This window comes from Delphinus delphis, chromosome 14 (genome assembly GCF_949987515.2).
Source record: "Delphinus delphis chromosome 14, mDelDel1.2, whole genome shotgun sequence".
Lineage (NCBI taxonomy): Eukaryota > Metazoa > Chordata > Mammalia > Artiodactyla > Delphinidae > Delphinus > Delphinus delphis.
The window spans coordinates 43770960-43794407 of record NC_082696.1 but is presented as its reverse complement, the minus strand read 5'-3'; the positions used below and the strand labels follow the sequence as shown (position 1 = coordinate 43794407).

General features: G+C 38.8%; 1 protein-coding gene across 1 annotated transcript in view; it reads right to left on the bottom strand.

Moving 5' to 3' along the window:
• The window catches only part of FRK (fyn related Src family tyrosine kinase), a 92493-nt gene that overhangs the window by 12972 nt on the left and 56073 nt on the right, over positions 1-23448 (bottom strand). Inside the window, exons 3-4 of the mRNA XM_060030569.1 lie at positions 2765-2928; positions 905-1073 (exon numbers count right to left, since the gene is read on the bottom strand). Coding sequence (XP_059886552.1) covers positions 905-1073; positions 2765-2928 — 333 coding nt within the window. The remainder of the gene's footprint in view (positions 1-904; positions 1074-2764; positions 2929-23448) is intronic.

Here is a 23448-nt window from a genome sequence, read left to right as displayed (position 1 = left end):
GGTTAGTTACCGATATAGTAGGATCATTCCCCCACCCCCAAACAATCTGATTGATGTTTCCAGTGATAGCAGCAATTATGATCTCCATTCAGACGATTTATCTACAATATGTTTCTATGTTGATGCTTTGGGTGGCCGTCAGATTCATGGAATGCAGGACACTTAAATCATTGCCAGATCACACCATCCGCTAGAGCTGAAACCATGGTACGTCAGGAGCCTCTGCAGGGGAAGCCTGCTCAGAGCACTCCTTGGCTACGCTGGTTACAGCTGACCAGCTGCACAGCAAAAGAGACCCAATCTCAACTCAGCTAGTAATGCAACATTAAATATTAATTTTTGCCTGTCAGAGCTACTGTGGGAGTTGATTTCAGGCTCGTCTTTATTGCGCGGTAGTCTGCTAAGCAATAAATAGCTGAGAAGATTGATTAATGGCCCCAGTGAAGTGAAGACATTTAAGCAATCACCAAAGCTGTTTGCTGTTATTACACTGTAAATCAATAATAATTATTCCTCTTGGAAAGAAAACTATCATGGCGCTATTTTTTAATATAAGAAATCTGAGTTTTTGTTCTCTTTTGACCTCCAAAAGGCCTTCCTTAGAGAGCAGTGTTAGGATGGATAGCTAGCTGCTTCTTTTTTGGAAAAAAATGATCAGATTGGACAATAAAGTTTAGTCTCAGTTGTTAATAAGATTAGGATTCAAAATCATAATCATACCTGCAGTAATTCTGAAAATCTCAGGTGCTGGGATAGATCACTGTGGTCACTACAGAAAGTGATTATAACCCTCGCTTGGTGCCCACACTGGCTGTCCCATGACCTCTTGGACATTTACAGTGGCAAGTTGAGCTTATAAGTATCAACATACGCCATTTAACCTTTGCCATTCTTGTTCTCGTACCTGGTTTTAATGTTTTTACTGCTACCGGAGTGGTATTGTTCCATAGGCCCTCCCACACTTCGCCGAACTGACCAGATCCTAATCTCTTCAGAAGTTGTATGGAGCTGCGGTTGATCTCCCATTGGTCCACGGTTTTATATGACAAATCAAAGGGAGCTGGGACTTGTATCTGCTTCACAGAATAATTAGAATACTCGTAAGAAAAAAGTTATATTCAACAATTTTTTGGTTGAAAATAACAGTCTAGGTACTTTTAAAAAGAGACGTCATTTTTAAAAACAAAATATTGTAAATTTTATTCTAATTACTTTTAAATGGAAAGCAATTGTGGTAGAATCTGTATCTTTGCCTCTTCCAGCAGATCTCCCAAATCCTGCTAAGTTGGGCACCTTGCTGTCCATCTGTCCCACATGACACCCAAATACCACCCTCTCACCTATGTGGTGGGAGTTCTCTTTGCCTCCTTGCCTACATAAATCAAGTTTGAAGGCTAAACTGAAGTTCCATCTCATCCACAATTATCTCCCCAACTCTTTGGCCTATAGCATTTACCACATGTGTCACAAAATTTCTCATAATTAATTTCATCTTTTTTCAAATTCATTTACTTATTTGTTCACTCATTTACTCATTTATTTAATAAATAAATATTTTTCAAGCACCAACTAGGTTCCATTCTGTAAACAAAATAGGCAAGGTCTCTGCTCTCCTAGAGTGCATAGTCTAGTTTGTCATCTGCCTTTAGAAATTTATCTTATCTCCTCCACTAAGTCATCAGTATCTTGAGTGCACAGAAGGTCACCTATGCTTTGTAAACCCTTTTCCCTACCAGAATTCAACAATGTTGGTTAAACTAAGAATTTTTAAGTCATATCTTTCTATCAGTTGAACTATTTCTTAGCATAAGCTTAGATACTCTTGTGAGGTCATTCCTGTACCATCTAAGATGTACATACTTATACCAAAATTGCCTATTCACGTCTCAGGATTTAGCTCATAAATTCCCTGCATACGGGACAGAATTCTTCAGCTTCTACTTGTCTGTAGAATTCTAATCAGGCATCACAAGGAAGCTTTCACTGGTCATCCAGGTATAAACCACAGGGTTGGCTATACCACTGACAGTACATGAGACCTGAACTCTGATGTGGAGCTGAAGGCTTGCCCCACTGAGGTGTATGACCACTACTTAACTTTAAACACATTTAGGTAAAACATGCAAACAACAGAATTTAATGATAGATATAGATTAATTCTATAAATGTTACCTCCTCCCACTAAACAGCCAGGCCAAACAATCAAACTATTAGAACGGTTAAATGATATCTATATACAGACAACCAGGTAATGAACCTGGTCGTTTCATGTTAATAATCTTGAATACAGATCATCTAAGTAAGAATTGTATTCCAGAATTTTCTTTCCCTCCAGCCATATCATTAAATGCTGCAATAACAAGATACCAGATTAGTTTCTTAGTGCAAAGAATGAATATTTTCTGTGTTCAGTGGTTGCTTGAAGTCGGGACTTGGCAAACTTCTTCTGAAAAGAATGAGACGGTAAATATTTTAGGCTTTGTGAGCCATATAGTCTCTGTTTCAACTATTAAACTCTGCTATTATAGCAAAAAAGCAACGACAATCTGTAAATGAATGAGCATGTCTATACTCCAATAAAGCTTATTTATAAAAATAAGTGTGGGGCCATATTGGCTCAGGGGCCACAGTTTGCCTATCCATGACTTGGGTATTCAATGACCTTTTTTTCTGAGCTAACATATCACATGACAAATAACTCCAACACCTGAGGGAAATAAAATTAACTTCAAAAATAAAGGAACACAGCTTGAAAGCATTTCACCTTTAAGCATGGTTTTTCCAGCTGGACACACAGGCCATCGCTTGTCTTGGTGTAGTGACTCACGAATTCATTCAGTGTCGAAAAGGTTCTTCTCCGGGTAAGGAAAAAGCCCCCTTCATCCAGTCTTCTGATTCTGTAGTGTTTCACAACCCCATTGTCTAAAACTGGAACCCAAAATAAGTCCTTTTAATAAACTTCTTGCCAAAGCAAAGGAGATTTGCTTATTTTGTGACAATAGTTTCAATGCATGGAATAAAATCTTAACAAATTCTATTTATTTCTCAACTTTGTTTCAGAAAAGACTTCAGGAAGCTTATAAAGGACATACAGCAGACTAAAAAGGAAAAGAGAATGTGGAATCATATTTTAAAGGAAATATAAAAATAAAAGAGTACAGTTAGCACCAAAAATAAACTTTGATTTGAGGCCTAGTATACTTGTTTAAAACAAGCTATAAAATGGACTCTGTCATTCTAGCAATGTAAAGAAGGAAACAGTTTCAGAAACCAGTGTTCATAAGATAAAATCACAAAAGATGTTTAGAAACAGTTCTTTCTGGTACAGAGACAAAGGAGAATTTCCTCCCATGAAATTCTATAACATGGACACTAAAATAAAATAAACAGTGTTCTCAGAAAGCAAAATCTATGTGTAGATATAGATATAAATACAGGTAGAGATGGAGAGAGGGAGAGAGGGAGGAAGGGAGAGAGAAATATTATTGAGCCTTAAAAAAGGAAGGAAATCCTGTCATTTGCAACAACATGGATGAACTTTGAGGCTATTGTGCTAAGTGAGACAAGACAGAGGAAGACAAATACTGTGTAGTATCACTTATATGTGGATTTTTTTTTAAAAAAAAATTAAACTCATAGAAACAGTAGAAAAATTGTTGCCTGGGAATGGGGTTGGGGAGAGCAGGATAAGGGAGAAGTTGGTAAAAGGGCATAAAACTTCAGCTATAAGATGAGTAAGTTCTAAGCATCTAGTATATAGCATGGTGACTAAAGTTGATAACACTGTATGATATAGTTGAAATTTGCTAAGAGAGTAGAACTTACATGGTCTCACCAATAACGGAGAGAAATATGTGAGGTGATAGATATGTTAATTAACTCGATGTGGGAAGGGGGAATCCTCTCACAATGTATATATATTTCAAATCATCATGTTGTACATTTTAAATACCTTTTTATTTTATTTGTCAATTATACCTCAATAAAACTGAAAAAAAGCATTTCATCTGCATACAGGAGAATATTTTTTTTCGGTTCTTTATAATAAAATGCAGAGAACAGGCAAACATTTAGCTCCTCCAAAAGTAATATAAGGTTCTTAAATTACAATTTTTTAAGTGTCTGGAACACATCGTTGTACTCTCTGATCTGTCAAATTACCATTCCCACTGACTATAACTCTTGGGGCAATGTTAATTGCCTTATATAATCATCACCAAAAAGAGGGGCTTTATTAGGATACAGAGCTAAGCTCATTACAGATTCCATTTATGGATTAAAAGGCTAACAAAAAAAATCAAAGAGAGATGTAAACAATATTAGCCTCAATTCATTTCTCCACAAAGTAATAAAAATATTAGAAGTAGAAAGGTAGCTAAGTATAAATTATACCTGCAATTTATATAAATTGTTGGCCTGAAAATTCGTTTGCCATTTATCAAAAAGAAAAGTGCATAAAGTATGACTGAGGTGTCTAGCAAGCCAACAGATCTATAATTGGAAATGATGAGAAGCAATAAAAAAATTCTCCTTTTTTAATCAAGATGGACCATATCTGGTTCCAAACTGAAGTGGACTACATGGAAATTAAACTTAGGAATTCCCTTTTAATGCATCACAAAAGACTTAATGATTTCTAAGCTAGAAACTAAAGTCAATAGATGACTGAAAGGTTAAAATACTCTTTGTGATTTTCTTAATAAGGGATGCAAATCCCAATGATTGATATGGCTTTGGCAATTGCCATTGATCATAAAGAAAGCCTAAATAAATGTTTGCCAACTATTTGTAGATAAAGGTCTAAACTCTCAACTGTAAAAACCAATACTTTCAATACATCTGGAGTTGTCAAGCACAATAAAGGTAATTTTGTTTAATAGAAAAAAGCTATAGACAGGACGATGGGAGACCCAGGTTACAATTTAACTAGTATGTGACCAAAACATGGCAATGTCACTGGGCCTCCATTTCTTCATCATTAAAAGAGCAGGCTTTAAGAAAACTCCAAATTTCCATATGTTTCCACTCTAATGTTCCAACATTTCTAATGGCTGTTGCTTTCTCTCTCCGAATTCTCATTTCTTTCTGTAGTGCTTTCAGAAAACTACAAATTGTGAAAACTACACATTACCAAAAAGAAAGTAATTCTCACCTTGGAGCCTTGAACACCACTTGAATGCTTTTTCTATGAATTTTCTAGTAGCCAGCCCCTCTTCAGGTCTCAATTTATATCCTCAGAACCAGCCTTCCCCATCACCCTGTTGCATGTACTCCTCCCAGCTCCTTTCTATCACATTACCCAGTTTAATTGTGATGGTGGATTTATCTCAGTGGAGGCGGCTCTGTGAAGGGCAGGGACTCTGTGTCTTGAACTAATACCTACTCAGAGCCTGACACAGAGTAACAACTAACATAAACATCTGCTAGATGAATGAATGATGTCACTAACTCTTGGATTTGAAGAGAAATATAAGCTTCTGAAATGTCTGCTGCAAAATTAAACAGGTAATTATACAAATACATTTAAGTCAAGTCTTCCCTGGAATTTTATTTTTAAATAGAGGAAGACAAACTTAGCCCCAGCATATAAATACTATTAGAGGACAGTCATTCATGTTTATATCTAATTTCTTGAGCTTTGCAACATAACACAGGAATAAGTACTCCATCTCTGACCAGCATCATAGATTACTTATATGCAGTTCATTTAAGTTTTCAGTCTAGCCAAGACTGAAATATATATATATATATATAATTTTAAAATTAGATCACAGAAGCTACATCAGGGAAATTCAATACACCATAGTCAGGATGAAGGCACTTTTAATATTGTATTCCTGAGTAATCAAATACAAAATAAGTGGGTTTTTTAAAGTGATTTAAATTTGATATTAGTGAGTCCACACATTTGCAAACTGTCATTCTTAATAAAGATTGAATTCAGAAGGTCTCAGAACTAAGGAGAAATGAATTTTCTATTCCTTTTCTGGTTTGCTTTGATCTTTATTATTGAACCAAACCTATTCCAAATTCTACAGGCTATAAGTGAATGATAATGCTTGTGCTATTCTTATTGTGAATTAGTTCAGATTAGTTAAGCATTTTAGTAGTTTAACTGCAAAACATGTAAACGTTATATAAAATATAATGGAATCATCCCTCAACAAACTCAGTAGCATCACAGTTGAATGAATTGAGCTACTGAAAGCCAGGCATCCTGAGTTTACATCTTGACTCTCATTGATGCTGTTTGACCTAGGGGAGAATGTTTCACCTGTCAACTGCTTAATCTACCAGAACACGTCCAAGAATTAGGATATATTGCAGAGATGCAGGTAAGTATGTATGAGGAATACAATAAAGGTTTGTTGAACATTGAAAGAATTCAGCTATTTCTGCCCATGACCTTCTATAAGGACCATGGCACTGGTCACCTGATTATTTGACCACCTTCACATCCAGGGTAACTGATTCTGCAGGAATACATGTGATATAGATGGAGTCTTATGATTTCAGTCCTAAATGCCAGGCCCAAATGAATTTAGAAGGAGTTGGTGGCAGACGTAGAAGCCCAGCTTTCTCCTAATGGTGAGATCTTATCGCATAGTCTCTGATGATAGAAAAGAGTTTGTCTACCACTGCACAAAGGTGTGAGATTTCATCAAAAAACACTTTCAAAGAGCTTTTTTCGAAGCGGGGGGAAGATGGCGGAAGAGTAAGACGCGGAGATCACCTTCCTTTCCACAGATACACCAGAAATACATCTACACGTGGAACAACTCCTGCAGAACACCTACTGAAGGCTGGCAGAAGACCTCAGACCTCCCAAAAGGCAAGAAACTCCCCACGTACCTGGGTAGGGCAAAAGGAAAAAAGAATAAACAGAGACAAAAGAATAGGGACGGCACCTGCACCAGTGGGAGGGAGCTGTGAAGGAGGAAAAGTTTCCACACACTAGGAAGCCCCTTCGCGGGCGGAGACTGCGGGAGGCGGAGGGGGGAGCTTCGAAGCCGCGGAGGAGTGCACAGCAACGGGTGCGGAGGGCAAAGCGGGGAGATTCCCGCACAGAGGATCGGTGCCGACCGGCACCCACCAGCCCGAGAGGCTTGTCTGCTCACCCGCCGGGACGGGCGGGGCTGCGAGCTGAGGCTCTGAGGCTAGGGTTTCGGTTTCGGACGGAGCGCAGGGAGAGGACTGGGGTTGGCGGCTTGAACATAGCCTGAAGGGGTTAGTGCACCACAGCTAGCCGGGAGGGAGTCCGGGGAAAAGCCGGCACCTACCGAAGAGGCAAGAGACTTTTTCTTCCCTCTTTGTTTCCTGGTGCGTGAGGAGAGGGGTTTAAGAACGCTGCTTAAAGGAACTCCAGAGACGGGCGCGAGCCGCGGCTAAAAGCGCGAACCCCAGTGACGGGCGCGAGCCGCGGCTGAAAGCGCGGACCCCAGAGACGGGCGCGAGCCGCGGCTGAAAGCGCGGACCCCAGAGACGGGCGCGAGCCGCGGCTGAAAGCGCGGACCCCAGAGACGGGCGCGAGCCGCGGCTGAGGGCGCGGACCCCAGAGACGGGCGCGAGCCGCGGCTGAGGGCGCGGACCCCAGAGACGGGCGCGAGCCGCGGCTGAGGGCGCGGACCCCAGAGACGGGCGCGAGCCGCGGCTGAGGGCGCTGACTCCAGAGACGGGCGCAAGCCGCGGCTGGAGGCGCGGACCCCAAGGCGGGCGGGAGACGTTGGGGCTGCTGCTGCCGCCACCAAGGGGCCTGTGCGCGAGCGCAGGTCGCTCTCCACTCCCCTCTTCCGCGGAGCCTGTGCAGCCCGCCACTGCCGGGTTCCCGGGATCCGGAGACGACTTCCCCGGGAGAGCGCACGGCGGGCCTCGGGCTGGTGCAGAGTCACGCCGGACTTTGCCGCCGCAGGCCCGCCCCGCATTCCGTGCCCCTCCCTCCCCGCCGCCGGCCTCCGTACGCCAGAACCCCCGAATCAGCGGCTCCTTTAACCCCGTCCTGTCTGAGCAAAAAACAGACGCCCTCCAGCGACCTACACGCAGAGGCAGGGCCAAATCCAAAGCTGAGCCCCTGGGAGCTGTGAGAACAAAGAAGAGAAAGGGAAATCTCTCCCAGCAGCCTCAGAAGCAGCGGATTAAAGCTCCACAATCAACTTGATGTACCCTGCATCTGTGGAATACATGAATAGACAGCCAATCATCCCAAATTAAGGAGGTGGACTTTGGGAGCAAGATCTATGATTTTTCTCCCTATTCCTCTTTTTGTGAATGTGTATGTGTATGCTTCTGTGTGAGATCTTGTCTGTATAGTCTTGCTTCCACCATTTGTCCTAGGTTCTATCCGTCCATGGTTTTTTCTTAAAATTTTTTTTTAAATTTTTTTTCTTAATAATCAATTTTAATTTTAAGAACGTTATTATACTTTACCTTCGTCCTTTCTTTCTTTCTTTCTTTCCTTCCTTCCTTCCCTCCTTTAGACAACGAATCATCCCAAATTGAGGAGGTGGTCTCTGACAGCAAGATTTATGATTTTTCCCCCTTTACCTCTTTTTGTGAGGGTGTATGTGTACGCTTCTGTGTAAGACTTTGTCTGTATAGCTTTGCTTCCAACATTTGTCCTAAGGTTCTATCCGTCCCTTTTTTTTTTTTTCTAATTAAGAATTTTTTAATTCAATAACTTTATTATACTCTATTTTATTTTTACTGTATCTTCTTTCTGTTTTCCTTCTTTCCCTCCTTCCTTCCTTCCTCCCTCCCTCCTTTCGTTCCTTCTTGCCTTCTTTCCTTCCTTGCTTCTTTCTTTCTTCCTTCCTTCCTTCCTTCCTTCCCTCCTTCCTTCCCTCCTTTAGACAACGAATCATCCCAAATTGAGGAGGTGGTCTCTGACAGCAAGATTTATGATTTTCCCCCCTTTACCTCTTTTTGTGAGGGTGTATGTGTACGCTTCTGTGTAAGACTTTGTCTGTACAGCTTTGCTTCCAACATTTGTCCTAAGGTTCTATCCGTCCTTTTTTTTTTTTTTTTCTAATTAAGAATTTTTTAATTCAATAACTTTATTATACTTTATTTTATTTTTACTGTATCTTCTTTCTTTTTGTTTTTCCTTCTTTCCCTCCTTCCTTCCTCCCTCCCTCCCTCCCTCCTTTCGTTCCTTCTTGCCTTCTTTCCTTCTTTGCTTCTTTCTTTCTTCCTTCCTTCCTTCCTTCCTTCCCTCCTTCCTTCCCTCCTTTCCTTCTTTCTTTCCTCATACGTCTACTAATTCCCTCTACTTTTTCTCCCTTTTATTCTGAGCCGTGTGGATGAAAGGCTCTTGGTGCTCCAGCCAGGAGGCAGGGCTCTCCCTCTGAGGTAGGAGAGCCAACTTCAAGACACTGGTTCACAAGAGACCTCCCAGCTCCAGATAATATCAAACGGCGAAAATCTCCCAGAGACCTCCATCTTAACACCAGCACCCAGCTTCACTCAACGACCAGCAAGCCACAGTGCTGGACAACCTATGCCAAACAACTAGCAAAACAGGAACACAACCCCACCCATTAGCAGAGAGGCTGCCTAAAATCATAATAAGGCCACAGACACCCCAAAACACACCACCAGACGTGAACCTGCCCACTAGAGAGACAAGATCCAGCCTCTTCCACCACAACACAGGCACTAGTCCCCTCCACCAGGAAGCCTACACAACCCACTGAACCAACCTTAGCCACTGGAGACAGACATCAAAAACAGGAGGAACTACGAACCTGCAGCCTGCAAAAAGGAGACCCCAAACACAGTAAGATAAGCAAAATGAGAAAACAGAAAAACACACAGCAGATAAAGGAGCAAGATAAAAATGCACCAGACCTAACAAATGAAGAGGAAATAGGCAGTCTACCTGAAAAAGAATTCAGAATAAGGATAGTAAGGTTGATCCGAAATCTTGGAGATAGAATGGACAATAGAATGGACAAAATGCAAGAATCAGTTAACAAGGACCTAGAAGAACTAAAGATGAAACAAGCAATGATGAACAACACAATAAATGAAATTAAAAATACTCTAGATGGGATCAATAGCAGAATAACTGAGGCAGAAGAACGGATAAGTGACCTGGAAGATAAAATAGTGGAAATAACTACTGCAGAGCAGAATAAAGAAAAAAGAATGAAAAGAACTGAGGACAGTCTCAGAGACCTCTGGGACAACATTAAACGCACCAACATTCGAATTATAGGGGTTCCAGAAGAAGAAGAGAAAAAGAAAGGGACTGAGAAAATATTTGAAGAGATTATAGTTGAAAACTTCCCTAATATGGGAAAGGAAATAGTTAATCAAGTCCAGGAAGCACAGAGAGTCCCATACAGGATAAATACAAGGAGAAATACGCCAAGACACATATTAATCAAACTGTCAAAAATTAAATACAAAGAAAGCATATTAAAAGCAGCAAGGGAAAAACAACAAATAACACATAAGGGAATCCCCATAAGGTTAACAGCTGATCTTTCAGCAGAAACCCTACAAGCCAGAAGGGAGTGGCAGGACATACTGAAAGTGATGAAGGAGAAGAACCTGCAACCAAGACTACTCTACCCAGCAAGGATCTCATTCAGATTTGATGGAGAAATAAAAACCTTTACAGACAAGCAAAAGCTGAGAGAGTTCAGCACCACCAAACCAGCTTTACAACAAATGCTAAAGGATCTTCTCTAGGCAAGAAACACAAGAGAAGGAAAAGACCTATAATAACGAACCCAAAACAATATAGAAAATGGGAATAGGAACATACATATCGATAATTACCTTAAATGTAAATGGACTAAATGCTCCCACCAAAAGACACAGATTAGCTGAATGGATACAAAAACAAGACCCTTACATATGCTGTCTACAAGAGACCCACTTCAGACCTAGAGACACATACAGACTAAAAGTAAGGGGATGGAAAAAGATATTCCATGCAAATGGAAACCAAAAGAAAGCTGGAGTAGCAATTCTCATATCAGACAAAATAGACTTTAAAATAAGGACTATTAAAAGAGACAAAGAAGGACACTACATAATGATCAAGGGATCGATCCAAGAAGAAGATATAACAATTGTAAATATTTATGCACCCAACATAGGAGCACCTCAATACATAAGGCAAATACTAACAGCCATAAAAGGGGAAATTGACAGTAACACATTCATAGTAGGGGACTTAAACACCCCACTTTCACCCATGGACAGATCATCCAAAATGAAAATAAATAAGGAAACACAAGCTTTAAATGATACATTAAACAAGATGGACTTAATTGATATTTATAGGACACTCCATCCAAAAACAACAGAATACACATTTTTCTCAAGTGCTCACGGAACATTCTCCAGGATAGATCATATCTTGGGTCACAAATCAAGCCTTGGCAAATTTAAGAAAATTGAAATTGTATCAAGTATCTTTTCTGACCACAACGCCATGAGACTAGATATCAATTACAGGAAAAGATCTGTAAAAAATACAAACACATGGAGGCTAAACAATACACTACTTAATAATGAAGTGATCACTGAAGAAATCAAAGAGGAAATCAAAAAATACCTAGAAACAAATGACAATGGAGACACAACGACCCAAAACCTGTGGGATGCAGCAAAAGCAGTTCTAAGGGGGAAGTTTATAGCAATACAAGCCCACCTTAAGAAGCAGGAAACATCTAGAATAAACAACCTAACCTTGCACCTCAAGCAATTAGAGAAAGAAGAACAAAAAAACCCCAAAGCTAGCAGAAGGAAAGAAATCATAAAAATCAGATCAGAAATAAATGAAAAAGAAATGAAGGAAACAATAGCAAAGATCAATGAAACTAAAAGCTGGTTCTTTGAGAAGATAAACAAAATAGATAAACCACTAGCCAGACTTATCAAGAAAAAAAGGGAGAAGACTCAAATCAATAGAATTAGAAATGAAAAAGGAGAGGTAACAACTGACACTGCAGAAATAAAAGAGATCATGAGAGATTACTACAAGCAACTCTATGCCAATAAAATGGACAAGCTGGAAGAAATGGACAAATTCTTAGAAATGCACAACCTGCCAAGACTGAATCAGGAAGAAATAGAAAATATGAACAGACCAATCACAAGCACTGAAATTGAAACTGTGATTAAAAATCTTCCAACAAAGAAAAGCCCAGGACCAGATGGCTTCACAGGCGAATTCTATCAAACATTTAGAGAAGAGCTAACACCTATCCTTCTCAAACTCTTCCAAAATATAGCAGAGGGAGGAACACTCCCAAACTCATTCTACGAGGCCACCATCACCTTGATACCAAAACCAGGCAAGGATGTCACAAAGAAAGAAAACTACAGACCAATATCACTGATGAACATAGATGCAAAAATCCTCAACAAAATACTAGCAAACAGAATCCAACAGCACATTAAAAGGATAATACACCATGATCAGGTGGGGTTTGTTCCAGGAATGCAAGGATTCTTCAATATACGCAAATCTATCAATGTGATAAACCATATTAACAAACTGAAGGAGAAAAACCATATGATCATCTCAATAGATGCAGAGAAAGCTTTTGACAAAATTCAACACCCATTTATGATAAAAACCCTGCAGAAAGTAGGCATAGAGGGAACTTTCCTCAACATAATAAAGGCCATATACGACAAGCCCACAGCAAACATCATCCTCAATGGTGAAAAACTGAAAGCATTTCCACTAAGATCAGGAACAAGACAAGGGTGCCCACTCTCACCACTCTTATTCAACATAGTTTTGGAAGTTTTAGCCACAGCAATCAGAGAAGAGAAGGAAATAAAAGGAATACAAATCGGAAAAGAAGAAGTAAAGCTGTCACTGTTTGCAGATGACATGATCCTATACATAGAGAATCCTAAAGATGCTACCAGAAAACTACTAGAGCTAATCAATGAATTTGGTAAAGTAGCAGGATACAAAATTAATGCACAGAAATCTCTGGCATTCCTATATACTAATGATGAAAAATCTGAAAGTGAAATCAAGAAAACACTCCCATTTACCATTGCAACAAAAAGAATAAAATATCTAGGAATAAACCTACCTAAGGAGACAAAAGACCTGTATGCAGAAAACTATAAGACACTGATGAAAGAAATTAAAGATGATACAAATAGATGGAGACATATACCATGTTCTTGGATTGGAAGAATCAACATTGTGAAAATGACTCTACTACCCAAAGCAATCTATAGATTCAATGCAATCCCTATCAAACTACCACTGGCATTTTTCACAGAACTAGAACAAAAAATATCGCAATTTGTATGGAAACACAAAAGACCCCGAATAGCCAAAGCAATCTTGAGAACAAAAAAAGGAACTGGAGGAATCAGGCTCCCTGACTTCAGACTATACTACAAAGCTACAGTTATCAAGACAGTATGGTACTGGCACAAAAACAGAAAGATAGATCAATGGAACAGGATAGAAAGCCCAGAGATAAACCCATGCACATATGGACACCTTATCTTTGATAAAGGTGGCAGGAATGTACAGTGGAAAAAGGACAGCCTCTTCAATAAGTGGTGCTGGAAAAACTGGACAGGTACATGTAAAAGAATGAAATTAGAACACTCCCTAACACCATACACAAAAATAAGCTCAAAATGGATTAAAGACCTAAATATAAGGCCAGAAACTATCAAACTATTAGAGGAAAACATAGGCAGAACACTCTATGACATAAATCACAGCAAGATTCTTTCTGACCCACCCCCTAGAGTAATGGAAATAAAAACAAAAATAAACAAATGGGACCTAATGAAACTTCAAAGCTTTTGCACAGCAAAGGAAACCATAAACAAGACCAAAAGACAACCCTCAGAATGGGAGAAAATATTTGCAAATGAAGCAACTGACAAAGGATTAATCTCCAAAATTTACAAGCAGCTCATGCAGCTCAACAACAAAAAAACAAACAACCCAATCCAAAAATGGGCAGAAGACCTAAATAGACATTTCTCCAAAGAAGATATACAGACTGCCAACAAACACATGAAAGAATGCTCAACATCATTAATCATTAGAGAAATGCAAATCAAAACTACAATGAGATATCATCTCACACCAGTCAGAATGGCCATCATCAATAAATCTAGAAACAATAAATGCTGGAGAGGGTGTGGAGAAAAGGGAACCCTCTTGCACTGCTGGTGGGAATGTGAATTGGTTCAGCCACCATGGAGAACAGTATGGAGGTTCCTTAAAAAACTACAAATAGAACTACCATATGACCCAGCAATCCCACTACTGGGCATATACCCTGAGAAAACCGAAATTCAAAAAGAGTCATGTACCAAAATGTTCATCGCAGCTCTATTTACAATAGCCCGGAGATGGAAACAACCTAAGTGCCCATCATCGGATGAATGGATAAAGAAGATGTGGCACATATATACAATGGAATATTACTCAGCCATAAAAAGAAACGAAATTGAGCTATTTGTAATGAGGTGGATAGACCTAGAGTCTGTCATACACAGTGAAGTAAGTCAGAACGAAAAAGACAAATACAGTATGCTAACACATATATATGGAATTTAAGAAAAAAAAATGTCATGAAGAACCTAGGGGTAAGGCAGGAATAAAGACGCAGACCTCCTAGAGAACGGACTTGAGGTTATGGGGAGGGGGAAGGGTGAGCTGTGACGGGGCGAGAGAGAGTCATGGACATATACACACTAACAAACGTAGTAAGGTAGATAGCTAGAGGGAAGCAGCCGCATGGCACGGGGATATTGGCTCGGTGCTCTGTGACAGCCTGGAGGGGTGGGATAGGGAGGGTGGGAGGGAGGGAGACGCAAGAGGGAAGAGATATGGGAACATATGTATATGTATAACTGATTCACTTTGTTATAAAGCAGAAACTAACACACCATTGTAAAGTAATTATACCCCAATAAAGATGTTAAAAAAAAAATAAAAAAAAAATAAAAAAAAAAAGAGCTTTTTTCCTCAATTTACCACACGACTAACATATTATTCAGAGCATATTAAATAATTATAATATTCCAAAATTAAGTTTTTAAAAGATAGACCCTCCAGAAATTAACTAAAGTTAATTTTAGTACAATACAAACATTAAGTTAGAGGCTATGCCTGCAAAACATGAGACAACCTATTAGGCTTAGTGAAAGATATCAGTATAACAAGTAGTTTGGCATTTTACAGATAAACAAATGATTGAGCAGATTTTCATTTTTCAGCTAGTCTTCTGGCATCATCTGGGCACAGCCTTATTCTTACTGACTGAAAATAATCTGTTCCCATTCTGGGTAAAACAATATGACTTAGATGATTAAGCAAAGGATTGAAAATCAAGAACTCACTGCCCTAATCTAATTCTCCCAGTGATTTGTTCTTTGACCTTTGGCAAGGAATTTCATTTCAGTTTCCTTATCTAGAAAATGAAAATAATGATCTTATCTATATACTCTCACAGGGATAGTTTGAGTGTCATTATTCACAAAGGATGATAGACATTTCTAAATGTGCAATATATGAGTACTATACTAGAATATCAGTATTATCAAATAGCATTGTCAACAAGAGAGCCACTTCCAAAGTAAAAGTTTCCACTCTTTGCACAATAAAGGCTGCATAACATAGTGGCTACCAAACATATTAAGTGAAAAAACTGCCATTAATTCTGTGTGAGAGAACTCCTACATATGTAAACTCCTGTTTATTTGATTTCTCTTTGGAAGGGTGGTTTGTACTTTTCAAAACTATTATAATCATGATAACACCTCCTATACCATTGCTTTAGAAATCATGTTAAGATAGTTCTATACCAGTAAGTAAATAACATTAAATTGAGTTATTACACTGTATCCCCCATTAAAACAGAATCTAACACACACACCCATTTTACACTGTGTTTTGTTCTACAGCAAACAGAATAGAATTCCTGTATGAGTAGTTTTGAAAGAAGAAATTACACCTGTCTCAAAATATTAAAGTGGTATCATGTGGAAGACTTGTTCTTTTCTGATGAAAAAAAATCCACTAAACCAAAAGGAACAAACAGATTTGACTCTCTTCATGCATAAAACTCAACTACTGGGTCCCCAGCCAGGCATATTCAGTGTGCTGTGGACATCAGTCTGTAAGTTTGACTACTAAACTGCTAGGTTAAGTGAAGACTCATTAAGAGAATGTCTACATTAGGTGACTCAAAAAACTTAAAAAATGTATTTGAAGATACATCTGATAGCTCTCATGTCCTGAGGTCTTCAGCATTGTTACTGGTCCAGTAGACCAGCTGAGGTACTTTTATAGTCAAAGACAACATAATCAACTACCTTTACATGCAAAAATCAACTATCTCTTCCATATTATATAGCATGGAAATCCATGAGCCTGAACCTCATATCTGTCCAAATACTTAGGATATGTTTGAGAAAACTGTTGGTCTTATCCTCAAGACCCCTATGGTCTAACTCCTTATTAAAACAGGCCAATCCCCAATCAAAGCTGGCTCTTAAATTTTCAGAACAAAATGTCAGTTTTGCTGTTTATACATATGATATCTTATGAAGATGAGTATCACTTTAATTAATACATAATTATAACATTCAATATTTTCTCATATAATCAAAAAGTATCTACCACAGTTTTACACGAAAATAGCATTTGCAGCATCTGATATTGCACAGAAAGTCTCTAGGAAACAACTTGACTCTTTATTCCTCTTGGGACTCTTAACTTCTCATTCAGTATTATATCTGCAATAAATCATCAGGAATTTATATCTGTGGATTATATTATCTCAGTTTCCTACAGAAGGTCTTTCACTGGATTAAGATTTAATGTGACATGAAAGCCAGTGCTTCTACTTTTCAAAACTTACCCTAAGGAAATAATCCAAGTATTTACATGCATTCACTTAGTTATATATCTGCTTTGTTCCAGAAAGATCCAAAGGCTTGCATAAATTATCAAAATAAAATGAAATTTAAGATAAGTGGACAAAAAGGAAAGGAAAGGACGATGACTCCAGGAACAAGGCTGGTATGCTTTATGTAAGGTATTCTTTAGATTTCCGTCCATGTTTGCTAGATGTGGACCAAAGATTTGGCTCTCCACATTTTTGACAGCTCAAAACCATGAGAGAAACTCATTCAGTTACCTGATTCCCTGAATAAAATATTAATAAACTGTTATTCAAAAAAAAACCCAAAACACTATTGCTGGTACTGAAATGAGAGAGAAACTTCTCACATAGGTCTTCATAAAACACACACACACACACACACACACACACACACACACACACAGAGCAAATGTAATAAGCAATATCATCATCAAGATTCTTAATAGTAAATACACTAACACATTGCAAAGGGCTGGTTCTTATAATGTCCACTAACGTGGGCCCATTTCCAACATGAAATTCAATGAAAACATTTGTATAGGAAACTAACTACTGTTCATCAGCCAAAACAGGGAAAGCAATACGTATAAGAATGTTCACTGCAGCATTTTTACAGCATTAAATGACTGGAAAATTGTAGCAAATCTGAAAATTAAGAGTTAAAACGATAATCATAAAAATTATGTAGTAACAAGAAAAAAATAGATAATGTGTTAAGTGAAATAAAATGTGTTAAGTGAAATAATTGGGATACAGAATTAAGAGCATAGTATTATTTTAAACATGAGGATACATCTGGCTGCTCACACATCCTGGAGCCCTTTCCTGCTGAAGGAACCCAGCTGAGGTTCCTTGTGAAAACCATAACTGCATGAGGGCCAAGATGATCCAATTTGCCAACATGGTAACAGCTGAGTTAGATTGGCAGATTTGTGAGTATTTTACTCTGTTTTTCCAAACCCACTGTAATGAAGGTATAGTGAATTTAAAATAAAAATGTATACATAATGCTTCCCACTTTGTTAGAGAGGCAACATAAGAATTAACTACCTAAGACAATGTCCACATATACGTCTCAAGACACTGACTATAATGATACTTGATATTCTTTATATAAAGACCCCCATGAACTCATTTCTCTTTGAACTTAACGCTTAAAATATAGTGCATCTCTTCTTACATAACCCAGTGAGAAGCACAATATGGTTCCCATTCTGCATTAACTGCCAGAGAACTCCCAGCTAAACTGATTTCTAACCTGTGATACTTTTCTCCCATTTGAGGCTCAGCAAGATCTATTTCTCTGTTCTTTTTCATTGATTTGCCTTTTTTATGTTTATGTTTTTTATGTTTAGCTGTATTTTGCACTGTTTCAGCAACGTAAGCCAACTTAAATCCTTTCACAAATGAAGTGATAAATAATCAAATAAAATGGCACACCTACTAAACATAAGAAAGAATTTCTAATGAAATGAACTGTCCAACACCAGAATAGGCTGGTTCTCTGGGGTTTCTGTTCATGGGAGGTTTGATGCTCCCCTTAGAAGTTTCAAATTATAAGAGATCTCAGAAAGAGCAACATAAGACTAGACAGTTTTTGCAAGTCCTACTATTCTATCAACGGAAGGTGAATATGATATATGAATGACAAGAAATTTTAAAGATGATTTAGTCTAAATTCCTCTTTTACTGATGAGTCTAGAGTTTCACAATAAACTACTATTTGTTCGCAGGGTTGGAATCCAAGTCTAGTCTTCTAGGGTGTCCTGTGAATGACAGTAGAAATAGTAGAAACCTTTAACTGTTTATTTCTTGTTTCCTGTTTTGTTTAGTTGTTTTCTTTTTTTTCAAGTAATAATTTACTAATTTCTCAGGAGAATGTTTTAGGACTTTTAGAATGCCATCTTTCCTGTCCCTATCAAATTCTTCCCAAACTCTTGGGAAGCCTTTTCTATTACGAAGGAGAACTCAGTCCCTGAATCTCTCTTCTTCTCTGCACCCCATTTCGGTAATGAGGAGACATGCTAAACAGAGTGAACATGAAAGTCCTGGAGATATGTAATGGATGATAATTGAAATACCTTGAAATCAATTTTTATCTTCTTGTGAAAATACAAAGGACCTTCTTGTGTATTAGCTAATTGATTTTCACAGCAGAATACTGTGTCCTTCCATTTTTTCATTGTTTTTACATATGCAAGACAGCTTTTGGTAATTTGCTCATTATTCCTTCATGTTTCCAAAAGCAGAGAGCTCTCATTCTTGGAAATTTCATCATATTAAATGAGGACCCTTGATATAAGATATATTCCTGTTATTTATTTCGGACAAGTATTAGGCAAAGTTTACATAAGTCTGTTTAGATTTGGTTTCATTTGTCATAACTTCCGGCCTACACAGTTCAGGTCATGTTCACGTAACACTTTATATAAAGACAAACCATCTCCTAGTCACAGGCTACACTTTGAAGGCTGGCCAGCCATCTTCCTAATGACTCTCACTAGTTCAGGGGTGAACCAGGTAAACAACCATGGGTACCCAGGATGACTCACCACTACCCCAGAAAAACAGTTCAAAGTACACGTTCCAATGCAAGGTGGGCCAACACCTCCATCTTTCTGTGAAAAAGGTAGTATTCTTGACGCATAAACATAAAAGCAACTGGATTTTTATTGAGCACCTGCCTTAAGCAAGCACTGTGCTAAGTGCTTTTTTGTGAAGTATTTTATTTCATTCTCATACCAACCCTAAGGGATATGGATATTATTTTCATCATTTTACAGAGGAGAAACTAAAGTCGAGGGAGATTAAGTACTTTTCCCCTGGATACAAAGCAGGTAAATATTCATTCTGTGAGTCAAAACCAGAGAACGAGACTCTGAATCCCACACCACATTCTTAATCCCTCCACCAACTGTCTCCTTCTATTGCCAAACAGCAAGTATTTTTAGGCAACTCTCACAAGACACTGCTCACAGCTCCGGGAGCAAGGAGGCTTATTGGTACTATTTAATCTTGAGATGAGGATAATGCTGCAGAGAAGGTCTATTTCTGCAACTGACACCTTTAAAGGGAAACACAGGTTGAACATTCCTCCATCTAACACAGTGATTCTACTTTTCTTATTTTTACTGGTTCTCAGGCTTCTCTGCCTCCATCTTCTCCTTCTATATTGGTTCTCACCTGGGCCAGCATATCAGCTCTCACAACGATTCTTAGTAATATTGCAGACATTTGGATTCTGATGACTGTACTGAATGTGTAATGACCCCCCAGTCTCTCTCTGCTACGCTGCTCACTCAACTTCCCTGCCAGCACCTCAAATGTACCAAGTCAAAATTTTAATTCACATTATCTTATTCCCCAAGTTTCCTCCCCAGCTTGAATGTTCTATCTCAGTGAATGGCACTGCCACCCTGAAACCCAGACAGTAAAGCTAGAGATTTGAGGGTCACGCCGAATCCTCTCTCTCCCTGACTTCTCATCTCTGACCGAGCATTATGTCCTGGCAGCCCGTACTCTCCACTGCCATCACCTTGTGGCGTGCCCCTTGAAGTCTCTCTTCTGGACCACTGCAGTAAGCTCACTGCAGTAAGCTCATACACTGTTTTCCCTGTGTCCTGCATCACTATCCAGCTTCCACAGTCACCAGAGTCCTCTTCTAAAACACAATCTGAATTTGTTATTCTCCTTTCTAAAGCTCTTCAAGGGCACTCCATCGCCTAAAGTTCACACGCCTTAACGGAATTCTCTCCTGCACCCTACCCTCAACGTTTAAACACTTATCTGTAGTTTCCTGAATGCACCATGGTGTTTTCTGTTTCTGTGCATTTGCACAGACTATTTACTCCAACTACGATGTCACTCTATTTACGTGCTATAGACAAGTTCATTTTTCAAGGCCCATTTCAGGCGTCTCCTCCTCCATTAAGCCCCTAGACTTAAGCAAGCAGAGCAGCTCACTTGGCCCTTCATATCCCACTGCACATCGACTTCTGCTATTGAATTCATTCACAGTATTGCTCCTGTAATTTATACTGTACCTCTCCTACTGGATTTTGAGCCCTTTGATTGCATTTACTTATATGAGACATGAGGTCAGTGAATCATTCTCTCTTGGCCTTTGCAATGGCTTGCAGTAGGTGGAGCATCATTCCCCATCACATGAACTTAGGATGCAGCTTTGTGACTTGCTTTGGAGTGTGGGCAAACACAATATATGGCACATCCTAGCAGAAGCTTTAAAGAGTCTGAACAGTATGTCCTCCCCTTCCCCCCTCGCCCTTCCAAGGAGAGCGCCATACCCAGGCTGCAGAGTTTATTACTGTTTAATGGGAGAATCCAACTGACACTCTGATGACCTCATCTTCCCAACTGAGTTAATCTTAGCATAATATTCTGCTTCCAGATTTCTCTCAAATTTCCAATGTAAGAAAGCAATCCTCATTTCTACTCCAACCTACCATTAGTCTGTATAGAAAATTAAAGTGTGGGACTTCTCTGGTGGCGCATTGGGTAAGAATCTGTCTGCCAATGAAGGGGACACAGGTTCGATCCCTGGTCCAGGAAGATCCCACATGTCACAGAGCAACTAAGCCTGTGCGCCACAACTACTGAGCCTGCGCTCTAGAGCCCATGAACCACAACTACTGAGCCCGAGCACCACAACTGCTGAAGCCTGTGCACCTAGACCCCGTGCTCCGCCACAAGAGAAGACACCACAATGAGAAAGAAGGCTGCGCACCTCAACGAAGAGTAGCCCCCACTCGTCGCAAGTAGAGAAAGCCCGTGCGTAGCAAAGAAGACCCAATGCAGCCAAAAAATAAATAAAAATTTTAAAAAAAGAAAGAAAATCAAAATGCTTTCCTTGATTTCCACTATTTGCTTAGTCTTGTAAAAACCAGAGTAACACAACAAGTAAGTAGATATCTTTCCTATACGAGTGTGTCTTTTCTATTTAGTTGGCATCTCCCCTCCACTGCCAACTAGAATAGACACTTCATGAGGTCAGGGACTGTCTTGTTTACCACTATAGCCCAGCCTTCTGAATACCAACTGCACATAGTATGCATTAAATAAGTATTTGATGAATGAATGAATGAATCCCAAGTTCTTTAAGGCCTGGATCATCATTTTGTTCAGGATAATACACATAAGAGATATACAGAAAATGATGCTTACTAAAATTATATGAAAATAGGAAAATAATTTTTGCTTCTTTCCTTTTATGTTTTTGCTTCCTGCATATTTTATTTCTAGCAAAACCGTTTTTAAAGCATCTGCAGGTGAAAGGGAGATAGCTATGAGAGAGGATTTAAGGAAAGTCCCTGCCCTGCTGAAACAAATAAGGAAATAAATTTAGTCTCTGCCATGCATAGGCTTTTAAGACAACAGAATACTTTCTTAAATTGTAATCCCTGTGCCAAAAGACCTAATAGCTTAATGCAAAGCACATTTCTAAAATGCATTAGAAATGACTTCATGATAGATGCAATGCTGACAAATAGAAAGTAGCTAATATACATATATCATTTTAAATACACAGCTTAAAATTAGAGCTACTCTTTTATTAAATTGGGCTGTATTTATTTCATTTACTTTTTACATTATGAACACATCTTATGTAACTTTCACTACAGAGAAACTAGATACCTGAATCATTAAGAAAAATGTAAACCCTGGTCAATTTTTTGACATTAATAAAGTAAGATTACTGCCAGTCAGATGTTTTTAATATTTACAGTACAAGTTGCTAGAGGTATTTTAAAATTATAAACTTCTTTTCAACTAAAATCAGATATTCTTCCCCTTCCTATAAATTAATGGGTCATGAAAACAATCTAAACTACTGTATTGTTTCCATGATGGCATGCTATTTCTTGACATGCCACAAGAGGGGGCACATGTTTGACTGAAAGCCCTCAGTAGCTGCAGTTGTAGAGTGGGGAGCAGAAAGCAGAAGTCAGTATGGTGTTCTGGTTTTAAAATAAAGGTACACATATAGCATTCAGCATTGCAGACAATGTCCCTGTTTGTATAAACACCATGTGAAATATTCTGGTTAAGCTTAATTTTACAATTTTTTTTCAATAACACGTATTTGCCACTTAGAGTAACAAAAAGAAATTGCTTAGATACTTTAAGAATCAGGTAACCTTGAAATATAAACGTTTATTTAGTTATTATTTCCCTGAAGTATAAAATGGACTAAATTGCTCAAGCCTGGTGGTAAGGAGGAGGAATTGGAAGGCCTGCTGGTCTCTGACTTTCATTTCCAGAGCGGAGATGGCTTAGTTTTCTGTTCAACCCAAAATTCAGCACCATGCCTCAAATGTTCTTCCTTATCCGTGCCTCCTTTTGTATTCCACTGCTCAACTCTGCTTTTAATCCTTCCCCCTTTTCCCAGTTTGAGATCATTAAATTTATATATTATCAAAGCCCAAGACCCAGAGAGAACTGGTCGGGTACCTCAGGTCTGGCAATGTCTTGCTATCCAAAAATATAACCCACATTGAATTTATCATGATCGCATTTATAATACATACAA